This window comes from Galeopterus variegatus, unplaced genomic scaffold (genome assembly GCF_000696425.1).
Source record: "Galeopterus variegatus unplaced genomic scaffold, G_variegatus-3.0.2 Scaffold469, whole genome shotgun sequence".
Classification (NCBI taxonomy): Eukaryota; Metazoa; Chordata; class Mammalia; order Dermoptera; family Cynocephalidae; genus Galeopterus; species Galeopterus variegatus.
The window spans coordinates 576,289-604,122 of record NW_007726580.1 but is presented as its reverse complement, the minus strand read 5'-3'; the positions used below and the strand labels follow the sequence as shown (position 1 = coordinate 604,122).

Here is a 27,834-nt window from a genome sequence, read left to right as displayed (position 1 = left end):
TGTTTCCTGCCAGAGGTCTGACTTAAAATATTGGTCCACTTCATTCTTTGAGGGCCCTCTTCCTCCTCAGAGCATGTATCCTAGTTTATTTTTTAAAATGTATGGTCACTGTGATCAGGGGAGAGTCAAGGTGGCAGCAGGTGGCAGTATGGTGCAGGTAACAGGGCATAGTTGGAATCTGCTAGAGCTGGGTTCAAATCCTGAGTCTGCCACTCACTGGGTGAATCAAGTTAGAATTGGCTTAAGTTCACATATAAAATCTCAATAGGATTAAGCAAATACTTCCTTCTCACTTTTTCCAAGGTTACAACAAGCCCTGTGGAGGTGAAGGGGTGGGGAATAAAGGGTCCAGATAACTGGTGAATTGGCAGAGAAGGTAGTTTAATGGGGGCACTGCTGCTGGAGGGCTAAGTCCTTCAGGGTGAGCTGCAGCCCTCCAGGCTGGCTGTGAGAGAGACTTAAAGCAAGGTTTGGAAGCAACTCCCGCGCCATATAGAGATCTGTGACTGGCAGCCCCAGACCTGCCTGTCTTCCTGATTTCTGTTCCAGGGCAGAGGTCACTCAGCTACTTGAATCAGCCTTTTCTTTTTTTTCCTTCCCAGCTTTGTTTACCTTACAAGGAAGGTCAGCGCAGCAAAGTCGAAAAGTGCCTCTTATCTTCCCCTCGCTTTCTACAAATAGATCGGGGAACCAGAACATCCGTTTGAATGATGGCTGAGAAAATCCTGCTGGCCGCTGTCTCTATTCTCTCTGCCTGTCAGCAAAGTAAGAGTCATAGCCGTGTGTGTGTGTGTGTGTGTGTGTGTGTGTGTGTGTGTGTGTGTGTGTGTGTGTGTGAGAGAGAGAGAGAGAGAGAGAGAGAGAGAGAGAGAGAGAGAGAGAGAGATGGGCCCAGTGTTTGGGTTTCATACTTGCCCTTGCCAGTGGCCCTGGGTGCTCCGCAGAGCACAGTCTGCTCAGAGTCATGGTGGTCAGTGCCTTCCGCTCTCCTCTTTCCCTGGGATGGGCAGACATTGGTAACATTGCAGAGATTAGTTCTCCCAACAGGGATATTGTGGGCCCTTGGAGCCCAGTGATTATGCATGTGTGGTTACAACCCACAGCTCGGTTCAAATGAGCATTAGAAGTGGGGTATCAATATTAATTACTAGTGTTCCAATGGTAATGTTGTTCCTGCTTCTGAACTTGGTTGAGGTTTCTTGAACCCTGATCTTTAATTAATGTATTTTTTAAATAAACTGCCTGTGGTGGGTATGATTGTTAGATTAAAAAAAAATCTTCTGCAGAAATAGACCTTTAGATTAAATAATTAATTCTAAATTTTGAAACACCTGTCCACTAGGATTCTTCAATATCCCGGCTGTGTGGTTAAATAGAGGGCTTTTTCTCCATGGGGGTCACCTTTGCTCTATTCATATGATCTTACCTACAATGCTAAATGGAGAAAAGGATCTGAGCACAAGTGGGCAAGCCTTCTTGCCAAGTAGGCATATGTCTTTATTTTTCCAAGTGTGCATACACCAGGAAATAGGGCTGGGCTCAGGTTATACAAAGCCGGGAGCAAGAAGGCACCACAATTGAGGGGAAAGTCCACGACTTCAGGCGCACAAGCCAGTCTGTTCTGCAAACGGGTGAAAACCTTAAACCTTCAGACACTGTGGTCTGATTCACAATCTTTTGTGGAGTAGAGCAGAATGTTACCATTTTAAGAAGCACTTAACACCCCATCCCAACCCATAGGCACTACTGAACCTGCAGGCGCCCTCATCCTGGGGCTGCAGACAGCACAAGCAGAGGTCCACGGTTGCCCCCGGGCAGACAGGGACTCTCTCACCCCCACAGAGAGACTTCTGTTTGCTGGTTGGTGCAGGACACAGTGTGAACTGGGGCCAGAAGGTCAGGGGCTGGATGGTGAGTGTGGGTGGAGGTGGGAAGAGAGGATCGGTGAGGAGACTGGGCTGTTAGTGGTGCTTTAGTGATTTAATGACTGGGAGGGATGGAGGTGCCCCCTGCTGTTAGTTCCCATCCCAGCTCCTTCCCCACAGAGAGAAGCTTCTGCTGGATCAGGAGGAAGCCACACACACAGTGAACGAGCCCAGCTGAGGCTGGGTTGGAATCATGGAAGCCTGCATTCATTCTCCCCAGCAGGGCCCTCTGGAGAAAGCTAGGGAAGGAGGAGACAGGCAAAGCAAAAGGAGATTATTTAGTCTCAAGTAGTTTTAATCAACTCATAAGAAGGGAAATAAAATTGAAGCTCTCCAGAAAAGGAGGAAATAGCTTTTTCACCCTCATCATGTTGTCCTAGTGATAGCCAGGATTGATCTGAGCCCAGTCGAATCCTCCTTTTGGGGGCTGGAGGTTCAAGCACCTTTTCCATTTATTGAAGCTCGTCCCTCACATTTGTTGGTGTTGCACACAGGTGCCTACAGGATGCAATTAATAGCCCAAAACTTACTTACTCACAGCTTTATTCTGAAGCTCTAGGCTCTTGCACCATTGCTAATTTATTAATCTAGGAGCACACATCTTTCATTAACTCCATTTTATAGGTAGAAACAAGAAGTCTTATCAAGTGTTTTCTCCAAGACCGTGAAGCTAGTTAGAAGTAGGATCCAGAGTGGTCAAGTCCCACTTTCCCCCTCAATAGATGATCTCCTTTTTTGGCTCCTGCGGGGCCCATGATCAACTGGCTTGTGCAAATTTACACTGCCCTGGAAGGACGTAGGCCTGGGTTGGAAATAAGCAGTGCCCATCCCGTGCTTTTTGTATGCTCACTCTACTCTCTCGGGCTGCAGTTTGAAGGAGAAAGACTCCAATCCTAAGTGTTTGCATGCTGTAGATATTCAGCTAAGATTTTAAGCCCTAAACAGCAGCTTATTTGTAGCAGAAGGGGATTAGGGGAAGGGAAGTGGGCTGCTGTGAGAGTCCTTACTAAACCAGGCTCAGTGTTGATTGACTTCTTGTCGGAGAGGAAATAGTATCCTCTTTCAGTAGGAAACACTCGCTCCTAACACTCTAACACAAGAAGTGATCGAAGCTACAAACTTGGTGTGGAATTTTAAAAGGAAACTATTTTCATAATATTAGTAAGTAGGAAATGGATATTGACATACTGAAATAAGTGGGGCAGGGTGTATTAGTCCATTTCTGTTGCTTAAAACAGAATACCTGAAACTGGGTAATTTATGAAGACATGAAATTTATTTCTTACAGTTTGGAGGCTGGGAAGTCCAAGGCCCAGAGAACACATCTAGTGAGGGCCTTCTTCTTGGTGGGGGCTCTGTACAGTCCTGTGACATATGACAAGGATATCACATGACAAGAATGGCAGGAACTCTCTTGTGTGCTCTCTTTATAAAGCCACCAGGGTACGCCTATGATAACACCATGAGTGGATTAATCCATTCGCAAGGGCACAGTCCTCATGATCCAATCAGCTCTCAAAGGCCCCACCTTTCAAATATCATAATTGGATTTTCCACCTTCTTAATACTGTTACAGTGGGGATCAAGTTTTCAACAAATCTGTTTGGGGACAGATATGACCCATGGCACAAGGGAATAGTGTTGGAGAAAACTAATAAGGAACTAAAACTGGAAGAAATAATCTGAAGGGAAATAATAGACTCCAGAGGTTAATTATGGGGTGAAAAGAGGGAGAAAAGGACAGGAGGTGAGAACTACTGTAAGTTCAGAAACTGTCCAAGGAGGAAGTGTGGGTCTGAAAGGGAACTAGAGAAGTCCCAGAACTAATCAAAAGATGAGGGTGATCTTGGGCATGGGGACTAAGAACCTACCACACCTTCCAGACAGCAAATGAAGAAGGAAGTCATTCTATTTTATAATGAGGAGACTGAGTCAGGCCGAGAGCCATCATCCCCAAAGGTTTTCTGTGCCCCTCCTTCCTGGTCCTCCTTCTCATCTCCAGCCAGCTGTGGATCTGCTTTAGGTCACTAGATTCATTTGCATTTTTGAGAATTTTATATAAATGAAATTATACCGTACTACTATTTTTTAAATTCTTGTTTTCATTCAGCATAATTATTTTGAGATTCACTCATATTGTTTTGTGCATCAATAGTTTATTCCTTTTTACCGTTGAGCAGTATCCTATTGCATGGATATACCACAATTTATTTTACCACTCACTTGTTGACGGACATTTGTATCAGTCAGAATTCTCCAGAGAAACAGACCCAATAGGCTATGTATGTATATATATGCACACAGATACACACAAAACAAAGAAACACAGATTTATTTTAAGGAATTGGCTCACGTGATTGTGGGAATTGGCAAGTCTGAAATCTGCAGGACAGGCTGGCAGGCTGGCAATTCTGGCGAGAGCTGATGTTGCAGTCCTAAGTTGAAGGCAGACTGGAGGCAGAATTGCTTTTTCTTTGGGAGACCTCAGTCTTGCCTGTTAAGACATTCAGCTGATCGGATGAGGCCCATCCACATTATAGAGGGTAGTCTGCTTTACTCAAAGTCTACTGATTGTAAATCTAATCACATCTTTAACACAACATTTCCCTCTACTTGCAGGTTATTTTGCTTTGCAGGTTGGAATGGCAAGATTTAAGTACAAAGTTATCCCCCCGGCAGTCACTGGGTCACCCGAGTTTGAGAGAATATTTCGTGCACAGTAAGTAATGCTTCTCCCACCCTTCAGGGATCTGTGCCTGCCACAGACACACAATTCCTGATTAGGGAAAAGAGGTGTGGAGAAGACCCTAAGTTCATTTGCAATATCCGGTTATAACAGACCACTCTTCAAAACCAAGACCCTTCTCATGATCCATGAAGCTTGAAGTATCCATTGCATGGAGTCTGTATGCAGCTATATGATAAACTCAGCAGGGTACATTTACTGAAAACGCTGGGATTGTAGGAGGAACTGCTGTGTCTCTGAAGCCTGATAACTTGGTCAAAGAGCCCCCTCCAGCCCTGAGAGAGTACAATAGTCCCAAGTTGTTTGGATTAGTTATACTACAATATTCTGCCTTTTCCATCTTTATTTCTTCCTCCCTACTTAAAAACAGAGTGGGTCAGTATTATCCTCTGCCCATTTCTCTGTGAAGCATTTCCTAAAATAGAAACCTGTAAGAATGAGGAAGCTTTTCAGGTCACATAGATTCCCAGTGTTTTTGATCATCTCATGCTCCTTGCTTCTTCAGACCCACACAGAATGTTTCACCATAAACACGTGAATTTGCCTGCTGCTAGATTCTAGCGCTCCCTTTATATTGCATTCCCCCAGCTAAGTGCTTTGAAAAACATCGCATATATCACTACTGATGCATCGCTGGGTTCTTTTGTTTTTTGGGATGTTTCATTCATGTCCGTGAGTGAGGTTGGCCTATACTTTTCCTTTCTCGGATAGTCTTTGTGTCATTATGATATCAAGACTATACTAGTCTCAAATGAGTTGGAGAATTGTCCTGTTCTTTCTATTTTCTCAGAGAATTTTAATAAGGTTGGAAGAGTGTGTTCCTTCAAAGTTGCGTAGAATTTGCTGTAAAACAATCTGAGCCCGATGTTTTTCTTGTGGAAAATTTTAAATATGGAATTCACTTTCTTTAATGATTAGTGGACTGTTCAGGCTTTTTATTAATCTTGAATCAATTTGGGCAAGTCATGGTCCTTGCACTGGCAACACTGGTCTCTTGTTGTTCGCCCATTCACTCCAAAGAAGATTTTACAGACTATTCCCTAGGCTTAAAAGTATGGGGTGAATACCACTGGTAGTACACGAGATAATTTTAAGAGTTGTGTAGACTTGATTTTGAATAATGTTGCACCACATGATGAGAAATTATTCCCATTTCAATAGTCTTTGAATCCTTACAATTATATCAAGTGGAAAGTACTGGTTTAGTGCCAGTATGTCGCACACATAATTAAGATTTATTTTTATTAGAGTAATATATGTACTTGGTCTGAAAATGAAGTGGGGGATTGAAAGTCTTATGACAACAAATAACTTTTCCGTGTCCCTACCTCTCCTCAGCCTCAATTTATCCCTAGAGATAACCATTGGTATCCCTTCAGACCACGACTTTTGGTATGCCATATTTCTTTTTTTTTTCCTTTTTGTCTTTTTTTACAGACCGGTAACGTGATCGCAACCCTCGGTGTCGCGCCCGCACCGCGCTCAGCCAGTGAGCAGGAACTGGTCTCCACAAGGGATCCGAACCCTCCGCGGGAGCACCGCCGCGCTCGCAAGCGGCGCACTCTCCAGTGCGCCACTGGGCCGGCCCGGTATGCCATATTTCTTTTTTTTTTCCTTTTTGTCTTTTTTTACAGACCGGTAACGTGATCGCAACCCTCGGTGTCGCGCCCGCACCGCGCTCAGCCAGTGAGCAGGAACTGGTCTCCACATGGGATCCGAACCCTCCGCGGGAGCACCGCCGCGCTCCCAAGCGGCGCACTCTCCAGTGCGCCACTGGGCCGGCCCGGTATGCCATATTTCTAAACACTATCTTTCACTATTGATTCACAAGTTTTAGATGTTGTCAATTGACTTCCTTTTATGGAAGAAAGAATTTCATGTTCCTCCACTTCCTCCTTTTCTTACCTCATCCTTCTAGTAAAGTTATATCACTTTGTTGAGTTAAACCAGTAGCCAATGTTTATATTATTCTGATTAATAATGTTCAAAGCTGAGCCAAATAGTATACTATGATTATATTTCATTCTTGTGCAATTTTTTGTTTTTCCTAGGGTTAATAATTGCCTTTTTATTTGTTTGTTTGCTTAGTTTCATTACCAAATATTCTATAGAAGTGAACATTTCCTCTCAACACATTCAAACATGTTAGGTAATCTAGTAATACCTTTTTTTTTTTTTCTTGGTGTTATCTCTGCCTGAGTCCTCCACCTTTGGCTTCACTTTGGAGGCTCTTTAGGCCTGCTGCACAGCTCTTAGGGACTCCCTGCCACCATCTTAGGAATTTCCCTTACATTTTCCTGATTTGGATTGTTTATTTCCTGGATCTTGTATAGGGTTTTCCTATTTACTGTTTCCTTTTCTTATTTTGGTGGAGCACACCCTCTAGAAGCTTCCTGAGAAAGAGTGAACGGTTGGTAAAATTTTGAGACTTTAAATGTCAATATACCTTTATTCTGCCTCATAGTTGATTGACAGCTTGCTTATACATATATTTTTTGTTAAAAATCCTTAACCTGAGAATTTTGAAAAAAACGCCCCATTGTTTTGTAGTTTCCATTGATATTATTGATATTGCTGATACTGTGCTATTCTGATTCCTGGTCATCTGTTTGAAAACTGTGTCACTTTAGGATCTCCTGCATCCCATGTCCTGAGATGTTATGAGCTGTGGTTGCCACGAGGCTCTTTTCTTCAGTTTGCTGAACCTGAGATGAGGCTTTTTCACAGGGTGAAAACTCATGTCCTTCTGTTCTATAATTTTTTTTTAACAAAATCCCACCCCCCAAATTTCCTCTTCATTTTCTCTGTTCTTTCACTCCTCAAACATATAGTAGCTGTGTGTTGACCTCCTGGAATGATCCTGTACTTTTATCTTTAGGTTTTCATATTTTTGTTCTTTCAGGGTAATTTCCTCAACTTCTAACTTTTTTTTTTTTTTTTTTTTTTTTTTGTTTTTTTTAAAAGACACAGGGTCTTTTGGAAAAAGCTAGGAGCTCTGGATCTCAAACAATATTATGGTGAGGGGTGATGACGATTGGGGCATCTGAAATCAGGCTCCGTACACCAATTCATGGGACAAACTCCACAAGGAATTATCCTGCATCCTGCATAACATTCCATGGTCTATGTGAAAAATATATTTATTTGTTTATTTTTTGTCTTTTGTCTTTTTCAGTGTCCGGCAACGGATCGCAACCCTCAGTGTTGCCCCCGTACCGGACCGGGGACCGGCAACGGGATTGCAACCCTCGGCGTTGCCCCCGCGCCTCGCTCAGCCAGTGAGCGGGAGCCGGTCTATATGTGGGATCCGAACCCTCGGGCGGGAGCGCCGCCGCGCTTCCCAAGCGGCGCACTATCCAGTGCGCCACCGGGCCGGCCCAACTTCTAACTTTTTACTAATTAAAAAAAGTTCATATATTATAATTTTAATTTCCAACTTATTTTTATTCTCCGATTGTTTTTAGTTATTGTTGCTGTTAAATCATCATTTTTTTGTTTCATGGATGCAATTTATTCTATATGAAAATTTTAATGATAATTAAAAAAAATTACCTATATCATCTATGTTTCTTCTAATTTCCTTCTTATTTGTCTATTTTGGCCTTTGTCTTTCATTTGTATTTATTATTTACCCATTAAAAATTTATTGAGCACCCCTATATACTAGGCACTGTTATAGCAGGTTGGCCTTGTATCTGTGAACAAATCAAACAAAAATCCTTGCTCTCTTGGAGTTTACCTTGTAGCTGAGGAGGACAGAAAATAAACAATAAGCAGATAATTTTGTAAGAAAACAATATATGTTATAAGGTAATAAGTGCTGAGAAAAAAAAAAAGGAGAGCATTGTAAGAGTGCTTGGGATGGGTTGCTGGGGGGTGAATTGGGTTGGGTCCAATGAAGTCTGTGTAGGCCCCACTGAGAAGGTGGCATGTGAGCAAAGTCTTGACGGAAGTGAGAGAGTTGGCCATGTGAACATGTAGAGAAAAAAACTCTTGGGGCAGATGGAGTAGTCAGGGCAAAGATCCTAAGTAGGAATGTGCCTGGGGGGTTAGCAAGGAGGTCGGGTGGCTAGAGAGGAGGAGCCCTGCAGGGAGTGGCAGGAGGTGTGATTAGAGAGGTAATGGACGCTGGATCACGTAGGGCCTGAGAGGCCACTGTAAGGATTTTGGCTCATTCTCTGAGTGTAATGGAAAGTTGTTATAGGGTTTTAAGCAGAGGACTAACACAGTCTTATATTTCAGAAGTAAAACTCTCCTTTCCTAAGAATAGTCTATATAGTTAGGAAGCGACTGCAAAATCCGGGCTAGAAATGACAGTGGCTCGAGCCAGGGAGAGGGCAGATGATGGGAAATGGTCAATTCTGGATATATTTCAAGGGTAGAGCCAGTAGAATTTCCTGACATGATAAATGTGGAGCAGGAGAAGAGTCAAGAATGATTCTAGAATTTTTGGCCTGCGCATCCCAAAAGATGGAATTTCAATTAACTAAGATGGAAAAGGCTGTAGGAGGAGCAGTTTTTTTGGGGGAAAATCAGGAGGTTCAGTGTTGACATGTTGTGTCTGAGATGTGTCTTATGCTACAGTAAAGGAGAGGCCTTAAACATTATGATCTACTAAGCTATTTGGGTTGTTTATTATTGCATCATAAGCTGACTAATACATTGTTGTTTATACCTTCCAAGTAGAGATAGATAGTAGGCAGCTGGATATATAAATCTGCATTTTAGGAGAGAGATCTGAGTTAGAAATATAAATTCAGGAGTCACTGGAAGTGAAGATTATTTAAAGCCATGAGACTGGATAAAATCATCAAGGGAGTGGATGTAGGGAAGGAAGAAACGAGAATCAAAGACTGAACCTGGAGCTCTTCAGCATCAGGAGGTCAAGACGATGACATGAGCACAGAAAAGAGATCTGAGCAAAGGAGATCTCACAGGCTTTACTCAAATGTCAGGTGATTCTCAATGGGCTATCTGTGCAAATTTAAGAAAGAGGCATTAGAGGGCGAGTCGGGAGCTCCATGTGCATGCCTGGGGCTTACTGAGTGGTCAGCTTTGCTAAAGTGTGATTGGTCAGGAAGCAGCTTTCTTGAGGTTAGGACTCCAAAATGTCAGTATCTATAGGTCATCTTTATGGGACCATTTAGTTTCTCTAGAGAAAACTCTTTAAATCTCCTTTGGGGGTCGAGGGACCTAGGGGTGGGGATAGGTGTAATTGCCCTGACTTTTGGGAGTGGGCTAGGCAAAGGCAGGAAGATTTCTCTACTGTGCAGTCTGCAGATTCTCACTGTTTTCGCTACAAAATTTTACCCCCATTCTCCCATTGTTCCTGGAGTCCCCAGAGATTCTCTGGCTCGGTTTCTTCAGACAATAAACCTCTCATCTCCTGTGATGGGGAGTAGGGGTAGGGCTGAGGGGTGGGGGGTAGAGGTCGAGGGCAGCTAAGTCCTCCTTATTCAGTCTTTCAATCAATTCTTCTGTTTCAGCGTTTGGCCTCTAAGGTACCCGGTGAACCTGATTCCTGAGACCCTTAGGGTTCTGGGACAAGGATGGTGTCGATCACCACTGGTTCTTCCTTCTGTGGGCACTTGGCTTTCTGCTTTCTGCACTCTGCTGAATCAGCCACTGTTCCTGCCGTGCCGTCTGCCTTCAGGACTTTGCTAACCTCTCTCTTCCAACTGTGTCTGTTCCCATTCTCTTTGTTCTTAATGACTTACATCCACTTTACTAGCATTTTAGTGAGGCTTCAGGAGTGGGAGGAAATAAACATGGGTTCGATCTGCCCTGTTGAGCAGGAGGTCCTCGTCACATGTTCTCAACACCTCTTAAACACCCATTTTCCCCACTCGACAGAGAAGGGGCTCATGCTCAGAGCCTTCAGCAATCAGTAGCATCTAAATAGAATTTAGGACTTTGGTTTTCACTGGACTTATTTTTATACTTAGCCTTTATTTAGAGAGTGATATGCTGTCTTCCCTTGTGATAGTAATGTAAAAATGTTTTTCCTAATTTAAGTAAAAAAGTTGATTTATAGTAGTATAGTAAGTGGTATGTGGAGAGGCTACAATGTTGACCGTGATAGGTTAATGCTTGAAGTTTGGGAGACACCATACTATTTATAAAAATCATCACAAGAAAATTTCACATCTTCCCACTTGGTTTTTTATGATCTGAGAACTTCTTCTTTGGAGTGTTGAGCTTCCAGCAGACTAAATAAATGCCTGGGCCACTTCTTGGTTCTATTTTTGTTCTCACAGTTTCTGCAAACTTGATTTTCTTTCAAGTTATTGCTTTCTCCCTCCTTTTCTATATCTGGACATATGCTAGGAATAAAGCTGGACACATAATTTTCAAATATCTCTCTTAATGTGCTATGGGTAAAATAAGTATACAAACCCAATTTCCCTATTAGAAGTGTTTTCTTTGATTAATTACAGCAGAACAGATAGGTGTTAAAATATGATAACCAATAATTAGGGGGGATTTGGGGACATAAAATACCTTGAGGGCACAGTTGTTGCCCTGGTTTCTGCTGAAGGGTGAATGGTGACGGCCCTGCTCCCTTCCCTGAATTTTATCTTGGAATTACACAGCACTAGCCCATTTCTTGCCTTAGATTCTAAGGGTTGGGATAAATTTGGCCAAACCAAATTAGACTTGTTGCTAGTGAAGCTGTTTAGACTTTATCTGAGGTAGTTAGGGCAGGACTCCTGGGATAACCAGCTTATTCCAAAGCCTGCTTGGCTATCTATTCTTCTCTTCAAGGGCAGTCTCCCTTGAGCACTGCAAATCCCTGGAGAAAGAAAGTGTTTTTTTTTTTTTTTTCTGGCTCTTGTGGACCAAAGCATTGAGTCCCTTCAGCCTCTCCTGAAGGTCTCCTGGACCTGCCTATCACAAAAGTGCTGTCTTTCACCCCACACTTTTCTCCCACTGCTCTTACCCTCAGCGTGGCCAAGAAGCCCAAAGTTATGAGCAACGCTGTCTTTAAGTGGATCTGGACATCTTTTCAGCAATCACTTCAAGGTCCCTCCGACCACCACTAAAGTACCTATTTCTTGTTGGAGGGTCATCTCTAGTTGGATATTCATTTGCCAACAGAGATGATTGTTACGGAGTCCAGCTTGAGTTACCAGCCCAGGGCTTCTTCTCTAGAAACCCCATTCAAATTCCTCCTCCCTTCCTACGGGGAGAGGCCTTCGAGATGACTGTCTCTAGAATTGCAGTCCTTTGCCAGAGTACAGTTTAAAATACAGTTTTAAAAAAGTCTAGTTTTTAAAACAACTAGAATTTCACCAAGGGCCATTCCTTTATGTTATTGCTAAACTTAGAAAGTTCTATCTTGTCTAATTTGAGTACCTTGATCCCTTTAGATTAAAGGCTTTTATAAAATCTAAAAAGTAGATCCAAGGAATAAATTGATCGTGTCTCAATTAAATACATTTCCTCTGATTCTATCTTCACTGGTAGATAATAGCTGCTGACCTCACTCCTTTTCATATGCTTCAGGACCATTATTAAGCATCTTTCATCTTCTATGTTTTGAGGCTAGGGAACACTAATTCTTTAGCTTTTTTTCCAACCATTTAGAAATTTTTATTCTCTTTAGACTCAAATTTTTAATACTATTTCTAAACCAGGAGCCCAGCGGTATATATAGTACACCAGCAATGTTTTGTTGATTCTGGATAAGACAAAAGAATTGCTTCTTTCTTAGTTCTTGTGAATGCACCCCAATTTGCTTAATGCTGAATTATTCAGTTCCTGTTCCAAAAGTAATCTGCCATAAGGCACAAGCAAACCCAGTCATCATGAATCTCAGTACTTTTTAGAAATATTAGTCTTTTCTTACTGTTATAGCTTTGTATTTTTTCATTTCATTAACTTTTTTTAGTCATTTTGAATTCAAATCCTGAAATCGAGAAATTCAAACTCATGACCTTAATGCATGTCTAAAATCTATGGAGAAAAGGCAAAGTAAGAGAGAGAGAGAGAAAGAGAAAGAGAGAGAGAGAGAGAGAGAGAGAGAGAGAGAGAGAGAAGGCATCCTTATTATTCTTATGTCTAACCATCTTGGACATTAGCTGAAAACACTAGATGTCTTTAACCACAGAGTTATTATAAAGGAGTAAGGGATCCCCAAGTTGACACAATGACTCCCAAACTCCAGCAGCCTCCACAAACACTGGACAGTGCCAGTCACACAAGCTGGGGGATTGTCTACACAGTCAGGGGATGTGAGGCAGCTGGAATTTGGATGAACTGTGAGTCTCAGTCCCTCATGTGCTCATCCTGTTCCTTAGCAGCAGCTTCATGGAAGGGTGGTGGTTAGACTCATGCCCTCCTGCCACCAGCCACAACCTCCCTATTGTGTCCCCACACACAAACTACTTGACAAAGAGCAATTTAGATAGTTACAAATCTTTATGAAAAGATTAACTCCAGCAACCTCTCCTCTCCAAGCCTTTTCTGAGCATATTAACCTGTTGCTCTAATCCCAGTCAGTGTAATAATCAAAAAGCCTTCCCAGGGTCCAAAGTCACCAGACCAAAGCCAGGTCATCTATTAATAGCACCAGTGCTCACAGTAGCATGCAGCCTGCTGCTTCAGAGCAGGTCACCAAAACAAGAGGAGAAAGACAAAGAAGCAGACGAAAAACCTGCAAGAGGAAAACCTCTTAGCAAACCTCCTTGCCTCCAGACAATTGCCTCATCTGTTTTATTTTTTTAAAAGATGTCATACTATGAGCATGGTAATAGAAATGTTCTACAGCTGATTGGGTTTTGCCTTTGGAGAATGTTTCAGGTTTTCTGAACAAGTTGTTGCAAGCAAAACTTCATGGTGTTATTCATTAGAAATCTATCAAATAGAAGAAATATTCAGAGAGGTTTTATGCCAGAGGTCTCCCAAGTGATATGCACACACCAGGGGGTACACTAAGTAATCCACTGTAAGAGTGAAGAAAATATTGGAGCTTCTATTTGTATTTATTCTTAAAATCCCATCCTTTAATTTTTATTTTGTGCGTTTTCTAATGTATATGATATTCTTTGACAGTCGTGTAGATAAACCCCAGGTTCCCAGTAGTTTAACACAGTGGAAGCTTGTCTTGCTAATGTCCCGTCTGCTGTGGGTTCCAGGGTGGATGGCTGTCCTCATGGTAACAGAGGCCCAGGCTCTTTCCATCTTGTGGTTCTGCTCCCATCCAGGTCTGCCCAAGTCTCCTCCTTTCAACCAGTGGGTGGGGAAAGGGGACTCAGCACACCTGCTACTTAACCATTTGCCCCAGAAGTGACATTTCATTTCACTCACTTTCCATTGGTGATAAGTAGCTCCATCCAAGTCCAAGGAGGCCAAGAAATGTGGGCCGTGGCTGGGCAGCTGCTCCACAGGAAGGGCTTCATCCCACCTTTGCTGTCAGCTGGCTGCCGCCGCTACAGCAGCACACGGCTGTACTTTTGTGGGGCTATGTGAGTGCTGGGCCTATGCAGTCAGAAAAGTTTGGAGACTGGTGTTTTAGATAGTCCCAGGTTTGGCAGCCACAATTAGATCCGCCCCCCAAGCCAGTGATATGTACTTTGTAGTTTACTTAATGGCTGAGACCAGGCCTCTCTACTAGATTATCTCTTGGAGTGACCAATTTGTCCCAGTTTTCCTGAGGCTTTCCCAGTTTTAGCACTTAAAGCTCCATGACCCAGGAAACCCTTCAGTCCCAAGCAAACCAGGACAATTTAGCTGGTACTGTCCTAGTTTTAAATCTTGAAATCACACGTTCTGGAAACTTCCTTAGTCCAGGGCAAATCAGGATTGTTGGTTCCCTTACTGTCCTCCAGTAAAGACCCTTTCTGTTATTATCTCCTGTATTCAATTTGAGGCCCATGGGGACATCTGCTTATAACAAAAGATAAACTTCTCCCCAATCTTTTTATGGGAAGCTTCAATATCAAAAGACCACAGAATTATTGCGAGCAGGAGGCTCTGACCAGGGAATGAATTGACATGGCTCGTTTTCCCTCAGTGTGGACATGCAGGGGCAGGGACAGCCCACCAGTGGTCGTAATCAGCTATGCCCTCTGTTCCTGCAGGAAGGGGAATTGACACACAGCTGCTGCAAGCTGTTTTGTGTCCTATTTGTGATTTTTCCTGAGAGTCCCCTGTAACAGAGAATAGAATATGTCGCCTTCTTGACTAAATGTCTTCATGTTGATTTTCATGTAATGAAACTGTAATTAGCCACTGATAGAATCATCAAGAAGAAATTTTCAGAGTTTGGTTCCCTTGAGTTAAGATGTCTGCTGCTGACTTGCTGAGAACAGGTTATCATGGGACACATCCAGGCACCGACCTCTTCATTGGGGTGTGGGGGCCTTGGAGGGGCCAGAAGAAGTGCTGGTGGCAGAAGGACATGGTCACATGGTGAAGGGCGGGTTTCGGGTAGGTGATAAAGAGCTGTAGAATGGGATTCTAGGCATTTCAAGGCCAAGCGATACCCGGTGTTGTCACCAGGCAGGCAGCAGAGAGACTGTCAGCAAAGAGCAAGCCCTAGACTGCCAGTCAGAGAATTACTTTCAGTCTCTGAAAGAAGACAGCAAGAAATGGGCAAAGACTCATTTCAGAGGGATTAAGTCTTGAGGCAGGTCTGCAAAAGAGGGACTATGACGAAAGTACACTGAGCACTGCTGGGACATGAGGTCAGGGTGAGCCCAGCAGTGACTAATAGCTTGTAGGGACAAAGGGACCTATTTCTTGGAGAGGAGAGTGCAGAGATATGGGGCTAAACTGCTAAATACTCCAGGCTTTGTCCTCCTGTGAGCACAAATGTGGACAGAACCCCTCCTTGCCTAAATCTAAAGCTTCTAACCACCTGCTGCTCACCCAGGATCTCAGCACAACCTCCCCATCCTCCTGGTGACTTATAGGAGTCCAGGGCATGTGCCCAGGGACACAGCCCCTGCCGGCAAGCAATTCCACCTGCTTCAGAGTCCGCTGTGAGCACGGTACCTCCTCCCCGGGTTCTGGAGTGTCTTCCACGACCGCCCAGGACTGCTCTGGGGTCTGTGGCAGAGGCAGGGGAGGGGCGTGACTTTCCCTAGCTCTGTCTATTTTGTCATCTCAGGCATGGCACTGCTTGTGTCTGGAGTCTCACCAAGTCTTTCATGAAGACAATTTATCACAGGTTCTGGAGTGTCTTCCACGACCGCCCAGGACTGCTCTGGGGTCTGTGGCAGAGGGAGGGGAGGGGCGTGACTTTCCCTAGCCCTGTCTATTTTGTCATTTCAGGCATGGCACTGCTTGTGTCTGGAGTCTCACCAAGTCTTTCATGAAGACAATTTATCACTTTCTGGTCTAGTCGCCATGAAGGTGTGAAACCAGCTCCTCAGCTTGGGCAGGGGGAAAGACCCCACATCATCCCCTCCATTTTCATTTCCTGTTGTCTTGCCCAAAGGCCTTCCTCCTCTTTTAGATGAGACATGAAAGCTCACATGCATATCAACTTATGTGGACAGACACCCAAAGAGGCCATTGACCCACAAGTTCTGCCCTCTGCAGTGCAGTTAGGACACTCACATATAATATTCTCTCTCTAACCCCCAATGCCAAGCCGAGGCCACCAGTTCACTGTAAGGAGAAACCTCTAAATAAGCTAGACTTTTAGGAAGGATAAAATGGGCTTCTTTTGAAGGTGCTTTAAAAAAAGATCTCATTACAGTTAATTTCAAATTAAAATATATTGTGGAAAAATTTAAACAGTTCTTACATTTGGAATAATTTAAGGTGCATTACAAAATCAAATAAACAACAGGACAAGTGTGTTATGTTTCCAGAAAAGGATCATAGAAAATCCTGAGTGTGGAGACTAGAGCATTTCTCTGCTATTACTCTCTTTTACTTTGCAGAAAACAGTTCTGTGGATGTAGCCAAGGAAAAGGAAATATTCGGAAGGTGTTTATTTTTTACATAGCTGTAATTATTCTGGCCATACAAACTTACAAAGCATCTCTTCACTTAACCTAACACAGCCACTTAGAAACTTAAAAATACATTAATAAAAAGATAACCATCAGAAGCAAATCATGCCAACGATGGGAAGCAGCAGACAGAAAAATCTCAGCTACCTCTCTGAGTACCAGAAAGCTGTGGCTATGGTTTGTGAGAGTGACAGTGTTAGGCTCTAGATGTGACATTCCTTGGGCCATTAGTGGCCTTTTGTGCCTCAAAGACAACAGGAAAAAAGGGAGAAGAAAGTATGTTTGCATTCACATTACCCATTTCTGATTTTCCAGGGAACTGATGGTCCTTTCGAGGGCTGTGTGGGTAACCTTGCTGTTGCCTTGGCTGGTGGGGTAGAAAGTTTCCACTTGTGCTTAAGGACGCTGCATCAGCCATGGTCTTCATATGAGCATTGAGTTTGTTAATTATGCACTTTTCTTACCCAGCTTTAGGAGATGGTTGAATAATTATTGGGGACCTTTGTCCTGTGTAGTTGACGCATGAACTAATAAGGTTGAGTTGACCTATTCACAATTTCCTGTGGAATTATGGAGAACGAAGGAAGAATTACACTTTGTAATTATGCTGTCTTTTTTTGTTAAGAAAAAAAAATCACTTATGGTGAACTGGGCTAAAAGACCAAGGTCTTCAACAATAGGCATCAACTATTTCTGGGTCAATTGCCTCATAAGTATTCAAGGTTTAAGGCTTATTTAAGGAAGGATGTGGGATCTCTTATAATCCTGTAGGCTATGACTCTTCCACCAGGATCAACTCAAGTCCTCATTACAAATTACATTAACATTTTCTCTGGTTGTGATACTGTCACTAAAGAGCTCAGCCAACCTAACCAAGATCATTGGGGGTGTAGCTTAGGAAGGAGGATGAATATAATTCATCTTTTTTTCCTTTGCTAGGTGCAGATGAATTAATCATAGCTCCCAGAGAACTATTCCCTTTTGCTTAAAATAGTATCGAGTTTTCTATCCAAGTCTTCTATGAATAGAGGCAATTTGACTTGACATTAGGACAGGACTTTGGAATCTGGAGATGGATGCTGTGTACCTTTGGTTCTCTGCAACACATCAGTCAGCCTTGGCTCTCAGCCCTTAGTTTCTTCCTCCATAAAATGGGAATGAAATATGCTCATTTATTTACTTTAGGAGGTTTTAGGTGAATTATTTAAAGATCATTTTTTAATGTTTTAGAGATGGATGCTGTGTACCTTTGGTTCTCTGCAACACATCAGTCAGCCTTGGCTCTCAGCCCTTAGTTTCTTCCTCCATAAAATGGGAATGAAATACGCTCATTTATTTACTTTAGGAGGTTTTAGGTGAATTATTTAAAGATCATTTTTTAATGTTTTGAGAAACTCAAGTGGAAGGCAATGGATGTGAGGGGATTTTTGAGGAGAATCTGTTTAATATGAATCGAGTAATCTCCTGGGTTCTTTAGATCTTCTACAGAATAATCTTTAGGCTCAGGAGAGCTGTCTTTTGGAAAAGAGCTATGACTCATTTCTGTTACTGGCAACTTACATGCAGGAGAAAGTTTCTTGGCCCTGCTCTGAGGTCTAAACAACTTTTGAGTCCCACCTTGAAATACTCATTTTAAATATAAGAAGCATTTAAGTTCTTTATGTAAGTGCTCTTATTATTTTTGTTAGAATAGACTGGACATTTACCTCTAGATGAAAAAAATCAATGCTTTAGCCTAGTCTTCTCATAAAATAACCTATGTCTTTATTTTTTCCCATAGACAAAATTGCGTGGAGTTTTATCCCATATTCGTAGTTACATTGTGGATAGCTGGATTGTATTTCAACCAAGGTAATTAAAAAATACAGTTGGCTCTGTTCTAATGATGATTATGGTGCTTAAAACTATTAAGGAGTAGATATACAACCATACTGATCCCAGAAAATATTTTAAACAAAATAAGCAATGTCTGTGCATCAGAGTGCTGTGTTGCAAATATGCTAACTTTGACTTCATTCTGATTTGATTCAATAATTAAAAAAAACCCAAAACTTGAAACAGACTATATGCTGGGTAAACAAGGACAAAAAAAGACAAGGGGGAGCGCAGCAAGGTGGCTAACTAGGAGAAGACATTACTTATCTCTCCCATAAGAATGGAGACTGCATCAAATGCTCAGCTACACTTGGATGAGAGAAATTAAATGAGGGAGCTGGAATGCATCAAGGGAATAGCAGAGACACTGGTGAGTGCAGAAACTCAGGATAGTCACAAAGAGATTGGAAAAATTCTTAGCCATCACCACCCTATCCCCCAACCCAGAGTGGCGGGGATTCAGCAGTTTTTGCCCATGGGAAGGTGAGAGGACTGGTAGCCCAACCTATGGGAGTGTCTGCACTGCCCATGTGGCCGTGCACTCCGTGTTGGGAACCCCTGCGGGCACACCTGGCTGTGTTGGCGTGGAGAGGGACTCACGCAGAGCTGCCCCCATGCTCTGAGTCCCAGACTGCTTGGGACCAGGACTGACCCTTGCCTTCAGCTCTGCACCCTGGGAACAGACAGTCCAGTGCAGCGAGGGTGCACTCTCAGGAGAGGGGGTTGGTGTGCACATCCTCCAGACATAGAAATCAGCTTATTTAGGTCTGGTGTGTGCAGCTGGTGGCCCCATCTATGTTGGCAGGACCCATACAATATTTGAGAAGGGGGAGGAGAACCCACACGCCTCTCTCAGAGGTGGCTTCTGTGGCCACGTGCCTGGTGCTGGGAACTCCTGGCAGCACAAGCAATTGAATTGACCTTGGGAGAGACACGTGCTAAACCACCCCCACACCCCGGGCCCCAGGCTTCTGCAGGGGTTGCAGATCTGAGATCAGCCCCAACACCCAAGACCATTTCTCTCTGGCCCCCACAGTGGTTTCACTCCCCTGTGGCTACATCATTGCACTGGTTTGCCCATACCTGTGTCTATGCAGCATCCTGCACTCTGGAACAGGTGGTCCAGTGCAGCGACGGTGCCACCCTCAGGACAGAGGGGATCGGTGCGCACACTTTATGGAGTCAGAAAACCACCTAATTGGAACATTTGGCCACTGCTGGCAACCCCACGCTCTTTGGTGAGGCATCCTTGCAATTTGTGCAGCCACGAAGAGGTAGTGCAGCACTCCTATGCTTCTCTCAGGCACAGACGCATGCCTGCAGCACTAGTGAGCCTTCCCCAGACTGCCTGCCCCTGCAAGAGGGTTTCAGAGGGATCTGGCATCTCTCTTGGGGGGCACAGCAGCCCACTCACAGCCCCAGCAATATCATGTGGGACAGCCCATCCCAGCTGAGGAAATCCGGAGTGTTCCAGTAACTCTCTTAGGGTCACAGGGGCCTGTCCACAATTGCAGCAGCCTCAGCCAGAGTGGCCACCCCTGTTGAATAGCTATAGAGGGCACCAGTATCCCTTTTGGGGGTGAAGATTACCACCATAAACTTCTAATATCTCACCAAGAGTACTCATTTTGGCAGTGGGGCTGCAGACCATCCAGTGTCCCTCCTGAGAGTATAGGGCCCCACACACAAATCTAGTGGCTCCACTCAGTGTCATCCACTTCAACAGTGAAGCTACAGTTCCCCTCGGGGTACAGGGGTCTGCTCAGAGCACCAGTGACACTATTGTGTCAGCCACTCTAGCTGAAGGGCTGCTGAGCACCCCAGTATCCCCCTCAAAGCCTAAGGTCCTAATCTCCACCCTGAGAAACCCACCCAGGATTGTCCATTTTAGCTGAGGACCTTCACATCACCCCAGAGCACCTACCAGGGTCATGGGACACTAGCTAGGGTTCCAGCAAGGCCACTCAGGGTCACCCATCTTAGCCAAGGAGTGATAAGACATCCGGGTGCTTCTCCCATGATTCTGAGATCTCATCCACAATCTTGATGACACAAGCCAGTGTCCCCCACTTTAGTAAGGATCTACTGAGTGCCCTAGCACCTAGGCCATGGAGGCACTCACAGACAACTTCCACACTGAATACAGTAACCACACAGAGACTATATTACTGCATCTGCCAGGAACCAAAACTAAAACACGCTTCCCAACAGTCAATATAAAACACATCTATGGGAGGGAGTCTCTCTCCTCAAAAGCCTCTCCTGAATATTAGAACATGCAACTTATCAACCAGATGCCCTGACATCAATGTAGGGATGCCAGAAATATATTTAAAAAAACAACAACAAGAAAATATGACACCTCCAAAGGAATACAATAATTCCCCAGTACAAGACCCCCAAAAACAGGAAACCTGTAAAATGACTGAAAAGGAATTTCAAGCAACAATCTTAAGGAAACTCAATGAGATATAAGAAAAGTCAGATAGACAACACATCAAAATGGAAAAAAACCCAAAAAACTGCAGGATCTGAAGGAGGAACTTTATAAAGATACAACTACCTTAAAAAAAGAATGTAGCAGAACACATGGAACTGAAGGATTAATTCAACAAAATGAAAAATACAAGTGAGAGCTTAAACAATAGGCTAGGGCAAGCAGAAGAATTTCTGACCTCGAAGATAGGCTTTTTGAAATAACCCAGGCAGACCAAAAAAAAAAGAAAATCTGCAAGAGTGGTCAGACAACCTTAAGTGTATGAATGTCCAAATTATGGGTGTTCCAGAAGGGGAGGAGAAAGGAAAAGTCATTGAAAACACATTCAACATAATAATATCAGAAAAATTCCCAGGTATTGGAAGACATATGGACTTCCAGATCCAAGAGGCTCAAAGATCCCTAATCAGACTTAATCCAAAAATGTCCTCTCTGAGACACATTGTATTCAAACTGTCAAAAGTCAAAGACAAAGAGAGAATCCTAAAAACAGCAAGAGAAAAGTGTCAAGTCACGTATAAGGAAGTCCCCATTAGATTATCAGCAGATTTCTTAGCAGAAACCTTATAGGCCAGGAGAGAATGGGATGATATATTCAAAGTATTAAAAGAAAAAAACCCTGCCAGCCAAGAATACTATACCCAGAAAAGCTATCTTTCATTCCATTCAGAAATGAAGGGGAAACTGTATTTCCCAAACAAAAGCTGTGAGAGTTCACCACAATATGATCAGCTCTAGTACAAGAAATCCTCAAGAGAGTCCTGCATGTGGAATCCAAAAAATCGACAATCACCACCATGAATAGACAAGAAAGAAGAAAACCCACTGGTAGAACAAATATGTCAATGAGAAAGAGAAAGAAACTACATCTTACCATTTCAAAAAAACAACAGCCACTGAAGACAGACAAACAGAGAGAAAGAAAGGAACAAAAGATATTTAAAACAACCATATGAAAATCAATAAACTGCTAGGAGTAAGCCAGTATCTGTCAATAGCAACCCTAAATGTAAAAGGACTGAATCTCCGACTCAAGATATAGACTGAGTGAATGGATTAAAAAATGAGACACAACTATATGCTGCCTACAAGAAACCTCACCTCACCTGTAAAGATTCAAACAGACTAATAGTGAAAGGATGGAAAAAGATAGAACGTGCAAATGGAAACCAAAAATGAGCAGGAGTAGCTATTTTTATACTGGATAAAATAGACTTTAAACAAAAAACCATAAAAAGAGACAAAGAAGGTCATTAGACCAAATAGACTTGGCAGACATCTACAGAACATTTCATCCAACAGAATATGCATTCTTCTCATCAGGACATGGAACATTCTCAAAGATAGACCACATGTTAGTCACAAAACAAATCTCAACAAATTTAAAAAAAAATCATTTTAAGTATCTTCAGAACACAATGGGTTAAAACTAGAAATCAATAACAAGTGAAACTTCAGAAACTATGCAAATACATGAAAATTAAACAACATGCTCCTGAACTACCTATGGGTCAAAGGAGAAATTAAACAGGAAATCAAAAAATTTCTTGAAGCTAGTGAAAATAAAGACACATCATACCAAAACCTATGGGATACTACCATAGTACTAAAATACCACAGATACTGCTTAGTGCTAAAAGCAGTACTAAAAGAGCATTTTATTGCAATAAATGCTTACATCAAAGGAATAGAAAGATTTCAGATAAACAATCTAATGTTACTCCTCAAAGAACTAGAGAAACAAGAACAATCCAACCCCAAAATCAGCAGATGGAAAGAAAGAATTAAGATCAGAGCAGAACAAAATGGAATAGAGACAAAAAAAGATTCAAAAGATTAATAAAACAAAAAGTTGGTTTTTTGAAAATATAAACAAAATAGATAAACCATTAGCTAGACTAACTAAAAAGAGAAGAGAGAAGACCTGAATAAGAAAAATCAGAAATGATAGAGACATTACAACTGATACCACAGAAATACAAAGAATTATTAGAGACCATTATGAACAACTGTATGCCAACAGATTTGAAAATCTGGAGAAAATGGATAAATTTCTGGACACATACAAACTACCAAGACTGAACCAAGAAGTAATAGAAAACATGAACAGACCAATTACAAGCAACAAGATTGAAGTAGTAATCAGTCTCCCAACAAAGAAAAGCCCAGGACCTAATCGCTTCATTGCTGAATTCTACCAAACCTTTATTTTTTTATTTTATTTATTTATTTATTTTGTCTTTTTTCCGTGTCTGGCAACGGATTGCAACCCTCAGTGTTGCCCCCGTACCGGACCGGGACCGGCAACGGGATCGCAAGCCTCGGCGTTGCTCCCACGCCTCGCTCAGCCAGTGAGCGGGAGCCGGTCTGCACGTGGGATCCGAACCCTCGGACGGGAGCGCCGCCGCGCTTCCCAAGCGGCGCACTATCCAGTGCGCCACCGGGCCGGCCCCTACCAAACCTTTAAATAAGAATTAATACCATTCTTTTTCAAACTATTCCAAAAAATTGAAACACAGGCCATTCTCCTAAACTCATTCTATGAGGCCAGCATCACCTGATACCAAAATCAGACAAAGATACAATGAAAAAGGAAAACTACAGGCCAATATACTTGATGAACATAGATGCAAAAATACCCAATAAAATATTAGCTAACAGAATACAGCAGAATATCAGAGAGATTATACATCATGATCAAGTGGGATTCTTCCCAGGGATGCGAGGATGTTTTAAATGTGATACACCATATCAACAAAATCAAGGACAAAAACCATTTGGTCGTCTCAATAGACACAGAAAAATCATTTGACAAAATTCAACATCCTTTTATGATAAAGATTCTCAACAAATTAGGCATAAAGGGGAATTATCTCAACACAATATAAGCCATATATGACAAACCCAATGCCAATATCATCCTGAATGGGGAAAAACTGAAAACTCTTCCTCTGAGAACAGGAACAAGATGAGGATGCCCACCTCACCACTCCTAACTAACATAGTATTGGAAATATGAGCCAGAGCAATCAGGTGAGAGAAAGAAATAAAGGGCATCCAAACTGGAAAAGACAAAGTCAAATTGTCCCTGTTTGCAGATGACATGATCCTATATATAGAAAAACCTAAAGATGCTGCCAAAAAACTCTTAGAGCTGATAAATGAATTCAGTAAAGGTGTAGGATACAAAACCAGTATACAAAAATCAGTAACACTTTTGTACTCCAACAGTGAATCAACAGAAAAAGAAAGCAAGAAAGCAAGCCCATTTATGATAGCTACCAAAAAAAATAAAATACTTACTAATAAATTTAACCGAGGAGGTGAAAGACCTCTACAATGATAACTACAAATCACTGCTGAAAGAAATTAAAGAGGACACAAAAAGATGGAAAGACATTTCATGTTTAGGGATTAGAAGAATTAATGTGAAAATATCCATAATACCCAAAGCAATCTACAGATTCAATGCAATCCCCATCAAAATACCAGTGACTCTCTTCACAGAAATTAAAATAAAAAAGATCCTAATGTTCATATGGAACAACAAAAGACCCTGACTAGCCAAAGCAATCCTGAGCCAAAAAATAAATAAAGCTAGAAGCATTATACTACCTGACTCCAAATTATATGACAAAGCTATTGCTATAATTATACTACAATATTATACTACTGTAGCTATACTAAAAAGTTAGTACCAAAACAGCATGGAAACAGACACATGGACCAAAGGAATGGAATAGAGAACCCAGAAATCAATCCATGTACTTACAGTCAACTGATCTTCAACAGGGTACCGAGAACAAACATAGAGGAAATCACAGCATCTTCAATAAATGGGGCTGGGAAAACTGGACATGCATAGGTAGGAGAATGAGCCTAGACCCACACCTCTCACCATATGCCAAAACCAACTCAAAATGGATTAAAGACTTAAATATAAAACCTGAAACTATAAAACTCCTAGAACAAAACATAGGGGAAACACTTCAGGATGCAGGATGAGGCCAAGACTTTATGAATAAGACCCCAAAAGCACAGGCAACAGAAGAAAAAAACATATGGGACTATATCAAACTAAAAAGCTGCACAGCAAAGGAAACGCTCTACAGAGTGAAATGACAACCTACAGGGTGGAAGAAAATTTTTGCTAACTATCCATCTAACAAGGGATTAGTATCAAAAGACAACCTACAGAATGGGAGATAATATTTGCAAACTATACGTCTGATAAGAGATTAACATCCAGTAAAAAAAAATCTCATTAAAAAATGGGCAAAGAAGCTGAACAGACATTTCTCAAAGGAAGACATAAAATAGCCAATGGGTACATGAAAAACTGCTCAACATCACTAATCATTAGGGAAATGCAAATCAAAACCACATTGTAATCTCATTAAAAAATGGGCAAAGAAGCTGAACAGACATTTCTCAAAGGAAGACATAAAATAGCCAATAGGTACATGAAAAACTGCTCAACATCACTAATCATTAGGGAAATGCAAATCAAAACCACATTGAAATATCGTCTCGCCCCAGTTAGATTGGCTATTATCGAAAATACAGAGAATAACAAATGCTGGAGGGGATGCGGAGAAAGGGGAACCCTCATACACCATTGGTGGGACTGTAAATTTGTGCAACCTTTATAGAAAACAGTGTGGAGGTTCCTCAGACAACTCCTCCTCATCCTTCAGGTGCCGTCAGGAGCCCTTCTCTGATCCCTTTGTAAGGGTGGCCTCTTCTAGTTCCACTCTGTCTCATCCCGCTTCATTTCCTTCACGGCATTTTCAAGTTGCAAGTTTTCTTCTCATTTTTTTCTTTGTCAATTGTCTGTGTTTGCTGATGATAGAATATAAACCGTATAAAGGCAGGGAGCTTGTATCTTTTCTACTGCTAACCCCAATCCTTAGAATAATACCTGGTATACAGTAGAAACTAAAAAAGAAATCTTTGTGACCAAGGAAAATAATGAATTTAATTTTAGCCTGCATATCACAGTCCCCCATATAGACTCCAAACTTTACAAGGTGGCTCTGGTAATTTGCATCTGTGGGGTGCTGAGGAAGAGAGAGGGTCCCTAACATAGGGAAGACACTGATACTTTTCATTGAACAGGATGGCATAACACTATACTGTATTTAAATATCTTTCTTTAGATAAAATTTACATATAGTAGAATGCACGAATCTTACGAGTTTTGACAAGTGTACACACCCGTGTGACTTAAATCCCTACAACACATAGAACATGCCCACCACCCAGAAAGTTTCCTCCTGCTCCTCCCAGTCAACTCCTATTCTTACTTCCTTCCAGACACAAACACTTCTGATTTTTTTGTTTCGTTTTGCCTATTGTAGAACTTCATATAATTGAAATGATACAGTATGTACTCTCGTGTAATGCTTCATTCACTCAGCAAAATGCTTTTGAGATTCACCCTGCTGTTGCAAGTATCTGTATCTTTTCATTGATGAGCAGCATTCCATTGAATAGGCTACCACAGCTTGGTTATCCGTTCTCCCATTGATAGACTTTTGAACTGTTTCCAATTTTTACCTATTATGAGTAAAGCTGCAATGACCTTTTGTGTACAAGTCTCTTTATGAACATGTGCTTCCATTTCTCTCAGGTAACTACATAGGAATTGAATTGCTGGGTTAAATGGTATATTTAAACTTTTCCCAAAGTGACTGTATTATTTTTCATTCCCACCCATGATGTACGAGGATTTCAGTTGCTCCAAATCCTCAGCAACATTTTATGTCATTGGTCCTTTTTAATTTGAGCCATTCTGGTGGGTGTGCAGGGGTGCCATCACGTTGTAGTTTTAAGTGGCAGTTTGCTGATGTTGCATCATGTTGATTTTCCGTGTGATTATTGGTGCATGTACCACTCTTCCTATGTGGGTTCTCTATATATTCTAGATATAAGTATTTTGTCAGATACATGTTTTATATTTCCTTGGTCTTCACACCACATTTTGATAGATTGCTATCATATTCTGCACCTTTTATCTTTTTTTCTATCTACAGGTTTAGCTGCTTGTCTGGGTCTGGCGTACATGTATGCTCGTCACCTGTACTTCTGGGGATATTCAGAAGCTTCTAATAGAAGGTAAGGAGAACCCAATAATTGTGTATTTATGCAAAAAAGTAGCAGGATGAAGTCTGAATTGGCTTCCTGGTCCTGAGAAGTGTCAACAGCACTGAAGGTTGTGGTTGCAAAAGTGGCCCACGTTGCTGAGGCCAAGTCTTGCCGGGCTGTACATAACAAGGAGTGAGATGGGAAAATGCAGGTGCAAAACTGTGCACTGAATGTGGATCTTTAAATCCACGCAAAAGTTTTGCATTGTCTCCAGAAAGCTACCAAGGAAATAATTCTGCCCAGCCTTGATGATCCCTTGAATGTTCAGAGAAGCCAACTGACTATGGCTAAGCATCCTTTTCAATTTATGTGATGAACCAAAATTTCCAAATGGCAAAAACATGGAAGTTCTGGGCAGGGTCACCAATGAGCAGCCCATGACAGGACTCCCAGCTTCCTACTATAGCCTGGCTTGTCACTTCTCTCCCTCATGTCTACCCTACAGGATCATTGGTTTGAAGTGGAGTGTGGGGATTTTGGCCTTGTTGATTGTCCTAGGCACCCTGGGGATTGCAAACAGCTTTCTGGATGAATACCTGGACCTCAATCTTGTCAAGTTGCTGAGGTGGCACTTCTAACTTTTTCTCTTCCCTTTACTTCATGACTGCAGAAGCTCTTTCCACTCTGAAGGTAATGTGGTGTCATTTGTCAAATAAAAAAAAAGTATTTTGTTTCTCT

The 27,834-nt window shown here is 42.1% G+C and overlaps 1 protein-coding gene across 1 annotated transcript; it reads left to right on the top strand.

The window, feature by feature from the left end:
• Positions 1-709: 709 nt before the first annotated feature.
• Positions 710-27,834, top strand: MGST2 (microsomal glutathione S-transferase 2). Its single transcript, XM_008569152.1, has 5 exons — positions 710-765; positions 4,545-4,644; positions 18,418-18,488; positions 27,045-27,126; positions 27,602-27,834. The coding sequence occupies exons 1-5, from the start codon at positions 711-713 to the stop codon at positions 27,732-27,734; spliced, it is 441 nt and encodes a 146-aa protein (XP_008567374.1). The 5' UTR covers position 710; the 3' UTR covers positions 27,735-27,834.

Bases quoted from the DNA above. Each gene is read 5' to 3' on its own strand.
- MGST2 (XM_008569152.1), top strand. From the start codon at position 711: ATGGCTGAGAAAATCCTGCTGGCCGCTGTCTCTATTCTCTCTGCCTGT. The intron at 18,489-27,044 runs GTAATTAAAAAA...TTCTATCTACAG, and splicing joins TGGATTGTATTTCAACCAAG to GTTTAGCTGCTTGTCTGGGT. The intron at 27,127-27,601 runs GTAAGGAGAACC...TCTACCCTACAG, and splicing joins TCAGAAGCTTCTAATAGAAG to GATCATTGGTTTGAAGTGGA.